The sequence below is a fragment of the Lactuca serriola genome, chromosome 4 (assembly GCF_051521515.1).
Source record: "Lactuca serriola cultivar US96UC23 chromosome 4, Lser_US96UC23_V15, whole genome shotgun sequence".
Lineage (NCBI taxonomy): Eukaryota > Viridiplantae > Streptophyta > Magnoliopsida > Asterales > Asteraceae > Lactuca > Lactuca serriola.
Window position 1 is genome coordinate 11,295,202 of NC_136411.1, and position 7,456 is coordinate 11,302,657.

At 39.3% G+C, this 7,456-nt stretch overlaps 1 protein-coding gene across 1 annotated transcript; it reads left to right on the plus strand.

Moving 5' to 3' along the window:
• Window positions 1-5,911: 5,911 nt before the first annotated feature.
• On the plus strand, window positions 5,912-7,252 carry LOC145098034 (zinc finger BED domain-containing protein RICESLEEPER 2-like). Its single transcript, XM_079035719.1, has 2 exons — window positions 5,912-6,555; window positions 6,676-7,252. The coding sequence occupies exons 1-2, from the start codon at window positions 5,912-5,914 to the stop codon at window positions 7,250-7,252; spliced, it is 1,221 nt and encodes a 406-aa protein (XP_078891845.1).
• Window positions 7,253-7,456: the final 204 nt, after the last annotated feature.

Below are 7,456 nucleotides of genomic sequence, written 5' to 3' on the forward strand. Positions count from 1 at the left end.
AATTATTCGATGATCACAGATGAAGCTTTGGCTCAAACATCTTCGATTCAGTCTCCATGAGTCTTATCTATACCTGAAATCACTTTTCAAGACAAAACAAAACTAAAAGAAAACTTAGCACACAATATATTTTTTTAATATTTTCTGAAAAAAAATAAAACATAAACAAAAAATATTTTTGGATTTTTTTTAATTCTCCCCCTAAATTTGTGCATAGAGGAAAACTATGAACAAATTTAACAAAAAGAAAAATATTTGGGATCAAAGTTGTGAGACAGCTTGAACTTGTTTATCAGTACCTTCACTTTCATGAATAGATCTGGTCAATTGTCGGTATTGTGGTCCACTTAAACACGAAAGTGGTTTAGATTTGATCCCACATCGGCTCGGAAGGAGAACTAAGTATTCCTTATAAGGGGTATGGATACCTTCCCTAGCACAACGTGTTTTAAAGCCGTGAGGGCAGCAGATCCCATAAGAACTCTGCAGTTAAGCGTGCTCGGGCGGGAGTAGTACCAGGATGGGTGACCCCCCTGGGAAGTCCTCGTGTCGAGTGGCCCAAAGCGGACAATATTGTGATACGTGCCAGAGGGGGTGTTACACATATGTTGTGTTCCAGGTCGGATATGTTTCAATCACGCAGAGGAGACAACATATGTCTAACAGATAGAAAGAATTTCACAGATAAGGAGGTGTGTAGAATTATAGTTGCATATGTTGCATTCCAGGTCGGATCTCTTCCAATCACGCAGAGGAAGCGACATATGACTAACAGATAGAAAGCAAGAAAATAATTTCTACAGACCTACTTTATCAGAACCCCCCAATCGCCCTAACCGATCTTTGTTTCACTGGAGCATCTCTTGGATTGGGCTTCTTGGCCGACATTCCCTTCTTGCCCTTGGACTTCAGATTCTTGGCCTTATGGGTTTGATTCTTGGTCTTCTACGCGTTCCAGTCACCATTATCTGAACGTGACCTTGAGGGTTTTCTTTTGGAAGGTCTCCCTCTTGGCACATTCTGTCATCCTTGTGCGTAATAGGGAACGTATGCGCGATTTGGACAGTTTCGGGCAATGTGACCAGGTGTTCCACAGTGAAAACATGTCTTTTTCTTCACTGGGAAGTTGTTTCTTCCTGCCCCTGGTGGTGTGTCCATGCCTTGTCTCAGGTTGTTCCCACATGCACACTTGCAACAAGCCGTTGGTTTTGCTTGGTTTGGTGGCCGGTATTTCTCAACAGTGAGTTGATCAGAAGCAACTGAGTTCGAAGCAACAGATTTAGAGTTCAAGGAGTCATTGGATTGTTCAATTGTTTTCTCCTTGTTCTCATCTTCTGCTACTTTACCTACACATGTAACAGAATCATTAGAAACGTTCACCTTAACCTTTTCTGGCACAACCATAGCAGGTTTCCCATATTGAAGATGTGCCTCCCTATCAATTTCTTCCTGTGTCATAGGGATGGATATATAGTTATGATTGAAAGGGGTAGGAACACTATCATACCCTAGACCCCTGTTTTGATTATCTTTGAATTTTAATTGGTTTTCAAATAAGGACTCGATTGTCTTACTTGACGCAGTATAATTTTTGAAACTAACATCTATTTTTCCACACTTAATTTTCAAAGCGTCAAGTTCTTCAGTTATAGCAACAAATTTTTTCTTAATGTGATCGTAATTTTCACACTTGTTTCTGTAATCTTCTTGTAATTTCCTAAAGTCCTTAGTCTTGGCCTCTAATTGAGCTTTCAGAGGTTTCTGACCTTTCCTAAGAGTATAGCCCTCGTATTTGAGGTCCTCATTTTCTCTTTTTAATAAATCGATTTGATCTCGGAGAAATTTAATAGTAGTTTCACAAGATGGAGTACATGAAACTTCATTGACTAGAATGGATGAGGAACTCATTTTTATAAAAAATATGCCCTTTGACTAAAAACTCAAAAGTCAACCTTAAAAGTCAAACCAAAAATCTAAATTTGAAAATTTAAAAGTTAAACGAAAAAGTCAAAGTTTAAAGTCAAAGGTCAAACTTGAAAGCCAAAGTCAAAATTTTAAGCAAAAAGTCAAAAATAAAAGTCAAAATTTAAAAGCTAAAATTTTTGGAAGAAAATGTAGCTTAAAAATAAAAGAAATTGATTTTGGGGCTAAAAATGTCAAATTGGCGAAATTAGGTGTGAAATGGTGTCTTTATGAATTAAAAAGAGAAGGGATATAAGTAAGGTGCGTGAAGAAATGAATCAGAGGTCCCGAGTTCGAACCCCGACACCTCCAAATCCACTTCCTATTTTTTATATGAAGGCTGCTGCTTCCGAAGTGTATATAGTTTAAGCGAGCGGGATGTTTAACAAGTTCCTTGGTAGATCAACTGGTAAGAGGCGTGTTTGAAGACTCAAGGGACCCGGGTTCGATCCCCAGCAGCCCCAATTTCCTTTCCCTTTTTATGTGAAGTTGATGCGAGGACGAGGGCTGCTTGCGATCGAGACCGAAGCTGAGATGCGAGGATGCTGGACCATACACATGACCGAGGCTGACCGAAAACTCAGGCCGAAAACCCGACCGAAAACCCTTCAAAGACCGAAAACTCCTCGTAGATTACGTGAAAAACAGCATTTTTCACCTCTTTTTGCTCCAAAACTAGATCAAAAACTCGTTTTTATGAAAAACGCGAAGAACAAACCCCCTTTATTTTGCCAAGATCTATCCAAAAACGCAAAAATCCCATCAAAATAAGATCAAATAAGCACCAGATCTGAAAATTTTAATTGATACAATCCAAGCTCTTATACCACTTGTAAGTCCCTAAATTTGCTTGTGTATCAATCAGATCCAATTGATGGTGCAGAATCCCAATCAATTAGATGATGTCAGATCAAAATAGAAGAGAAGGAGAAGAAGAAGAAGATGAATCTATGGTGTATTGAATGAATATGATTGATGCTCCTTACAATAGATTCACACACACACAGACACGCACACTCTTCCTCTCACTAGTTTCTCTCTCTAAAATATGCTCTCCTTCTCTAGCCCTTCTAGTAGTTTCCCCTCCTCACCCTTACTTCTATATATATATATATATATATATATATATATATATATATATATATATATATATATATATATATATATATATGGGTTGCAAACTCAAGGCCCAAACCCAATGCTAGACCGAAAACACATGGGTTTTCGGTCCAAGCTACAATTAATCATATACTATTTTTGCCCCAAATAATAAAAAACAATAAATGCTTAGAAAAGAAAAGTATAAACCATATTTATAGACACAACACGTTGTGATGATACTTGAGACAAATATGGTTAGGTGTGAAGGTAGTATGGGCCCGTACTACTGAAAGTAAAGGACCCATACGCGTATCAAGGAAGTCATAACCCCTAGGGTTTAGTTAGGAGTTGGTTCCCTGTTATTCATACGGATTAGCTGATACTTTCCTGGTATATTTTCAGTATGGTAGTTACGAAACACTTTGAAACTGGATCCAGATCAAGATCAGGATCAAGAGATGGTGGTCAGGAGGGACCGGCAGTGTCCGAGGTTGTTGGTCAGATGAGGGCGGATGAGCTGGACGCCAGGATTCAAGAGATCCTACATGATGAGGTCACTATTTTGTTCCGGGCACAGCTACCGGAGATGTTTGGGTCTATTAAGACCGCCATTATGGAGTATTTCGATGAGCGCTATGCAGCCCTTGCTGAGACGGTTGCCGCATCAGCTATAACAGTTGTAACTGTGGTAGGGAGAGGAGCTAGTTAGGCATTCTAGTATCAGGAATTCGATAACACGAAGCCCCTGACTTTTGATGGGACTTAGGACCCCATCAAAGCTATAAGGTGGCTTTCTGACATGGAGGGGTGTTTCTTCACGTGTCCATGTCCTACTGACCAGAAGGTCAGATGTGTCCTAAACCTACTGAGGTCCGGGGAAAAGGACTGGTGGACATTGATGAATAGATCTTACACTGATGATCAGAGAGCTGCAGTTACATGGGAGCAGTTCAGGGATATGTTCTGTGCTCGCTACATTGCATGGGTCAAGCGGGAACATTTAGCTTAGGAGTTCTTGGAGTTGAGACAGGATGGGGAGACGGTGACGAAGATCACCCATATGTTTTTAGAGAGGGCGATGTTCTACCCGAAGTTTGCTTTTGAGCAGGCTCAGATGACACGTTATCTGAGCATGCTCAAGACTAACATCTGTGACTTTGTTGCTACCTAGCGATGTGATACCTTGCAGGAGGCCGCTAGGCGGTGGGAGCATGAGATTGAGTTACAGCAAAGAGAGCAGAGGTAGGCCCCGACACAGTCACAGTCAATGCCAAAGTGGTCTAAGACTGCTGATTCCAGGACAGGAGGACCGTAGGGCCGCACTTGTGGCAAGTGCGGGAAGGGTCACTCGGGGGTTTGCAGATCTGGTAGTGTGTGCCACAAATGCAGCAAGGATGGGAACTTTGCAAGGCATTTCCACCAGCTAGCCCCGGTTCAAGATACGAGGATTTGCTACCACTTCCATTAGGTTGGTCATGTGAAGACCAATTGTCCATAGCTCGCTACCAGGCCATCACAGGCTCCAACGCCGGCTACACTGAGGATTACTGACATGGTTCAGGGTAGAGCAGAGCCTCCGAGGGCTCAGGGACGCACCTTCCAGCTTACAACAGAGGAGGCCAGGGCAACACTAGATGTGGTTGTTGGTATGTTTCTACCTCTTATCTTATTGTTTATGATTATATTGTGAACTTTCCAATAACTTCTACATAAGATGTTAGGATATAGAAGGATCAGGGGAATTTAGTATCGAAGGGTTGTAGATGGTTAGGATCCAGGGAGGCATTGAGGATGAGAAGTTAGGATAGACAATCACCATTCCAGGGTCAGTAGTTGTGGTTTGGAGATTCAGAAGCATTCAACTGGGATTCAGGTAGAGATGGCAAAAAAACCCGAACCCGAATTGACTGGGTAAATCCCCGGATTTATCGGGGATGGGGACGGGTACGGGTATTACCCGAATGTGAAAAATGGGGATGGGGACGGGGATGGTTCTACCTATCGGGTACCCATACCCGTACCCGATGGGTACCCGAAATATATATATATATATATATATATATATATATATATATATATATATATAATTCATTTATGTTATATTTTTAATCCATTCAAAAAATCTTATACATAATTCAAATTGTGAAAGTGAAAATTCATTTATGTCAAGTGTGGATTCAATCAACCTTCTGTCAAATGTAAATTCAATTATGTTATATTTTTAATCAATTCAAAATCGTCGCCGATTCACCTCATTGTGAAACTAAGTCAAACAGTCAATAGGGTTTTTTATTCCTTAATCAAACTTGTAATTCACTATGGCAAATCATAATTCATAGATTGATTAGATTCATAATCATCGACTCATCGTCTCTTCAAGTCTTCGTCGAGTCCCGCTCCCACTCTTGTTGTGACGTTTTTTTCCCTCGCTCCTGCCTTCCTTCATCTGCGAGACTGCGACTCTACGTTTTGTCTTCCAAGTTCTAACCGGCTTCCGGAAAGGAGGCAACCATCTTCATTCTCCATCGACGTTGTACTATACACCTACTCCAGCGTAACCATCAAATGACGAGTAATCGACGGTCAATTGAGTACATTGACGTTTAATCAGGTTTGTCCGTTCAATTTTTAACTTGCTCGATTTTTAACTTTTGAGTTCGGTTGATGATTTTGCATCCTCCCCATGTTCAGTCGATTGTGTATGAATGTATGTGTATCAGTGGAGATTATTTGTTGTCTATTGTGAATGTCCATTGTGTATTTGTGTATGATTGAAACAGTGAACATCTGTTGTGATGAATGTTTATATGCAGAAGTCTCGTGTGATTAATTTGTTTTGGGCAGAAAAATGGAAGAGATTGACTTAGGGAGTGAACAACCTTCAACACCAATTGGTTCTACAAATGTTGATGTTGAACATGATAATACAAATCCAAATTTTCCTTCCTTTGAAGAAGCACTTCAATCAGATGCAGTAAATCCTCCAAACAAAAGACAAAAAAGCATTGCTTGGGATCAATTTGTTAAAGTTACTGTTAATGGGAAACTGAAGGCACAATGTAAAACTTGTAACGCATTATTAGGAGCAGATCCAAAAAATGGCACCAAATATTTGTTAGTACATAGGGAGAAATGCATAGCTAAGGGCCAAACCGATATTCGCCAAAAACTTTTGGTATCAAACTCAAAAACCGATTTGTCTACATATGTCTACAATGAGAAAGATAGTAGAAATGCATTGGCTAAAATGGTTATATTACACGAGTATCCTCTTTCTATTGTTGAGCATGTTGGTTTTAAGAATTTTACAAGGACCATTCAACCTTTATTCAAATGCCCTTATCGGAATACATTAAAAAGTGACATTAAAATGTGTATGCGATGGAAAAAAGTAAGGTTATCCAAAAGATTGAAAATTTGCAAGGTAGAATTGACATTACAATTGATATGTGGACTTCGGCCAATCAAAAAAACGGTTCATGGCTATCACAGGTCATTATATTCATGATTGGTGTCTTCAAAGTAAAATATTAAGGTACTACTTCTTTTCAAGTTTTTTTTGTTGTATGTTATATGACTTTTTTTTAACTTAATGATTATTATGTTTGACAGGTTTGTTTATGTGCCTTGCCCACACACAAGTGAAGTTCTCACGGATGTTTTGATCGATGCATTGATGGAGTGGAATGTGGACACCAAATTGTCTACTATCACAGTGGACAATTGTACTAAGAATGATGCATTAATCGGTAAGATTAAAGAAAAGGTGCAAATAAATAAGTTGATACATGATGGCACACACATTCACATGAGATGTGCGGCTCATATTCTTAATCTTGTTGTCAAAATTGGGTTAGAGGTCATTAAAGGATCAATTGAAAATGTATGTGAAAGTGTAGCTTATTGGACAACAACCCCCAAAAGAGTTGATACATTTGAGAGCTCATGTCGACAACTCAAAATACCTTACTCCAAGAAGTTAGGTTTAGATTGCCCCACAAGATGGAATTCAACTTCCTTGATGTTGAAAGTGGAATTAATGTATAAAGAGGTCTTTGGGCGTTTAAAACAACGTGATAGTCAATACAAAACATTGCCCAAATCATTAGATTGGGAGAACGCACAAGAAATATGTGGGGGATTGGAATTGTTTTATAATGTCACCTCGATCTTTTCTGGAACAAATTAGCCCACAACTAACTTATATTTTCCCAAAATATGTGAGATTAGGCTTGAATTATCTATATGGAATTCTTGTTCTAATATAATCGTGCAAAAAATGGCAACGCAAATGATTGCAAAGTTCAATCATTATTGGGGAACTATTCATGAGTTGATGGGTGTTGCTGCAGTTTTTGATCCACGTTAAAAGATGGAAATGATAGAATTTTAT

Excerpts from the sequence above, each read along its gene's own strand:
- LOC145098034 (XM_079035719.1), top strand. The coding sequence starts at position 5,912 with ATGGAAGAGATTGACTTAGGGAGTGAACAACCTTCAACACCAATTGGT. Across the intron at positions 6,556-6,675 it reads ACGGTTCATGGCTATCACAG|GTTTGTTTATGTGCCTTGCC; the intron begins GTCATTATATTC and ends TATGTTTGACAG.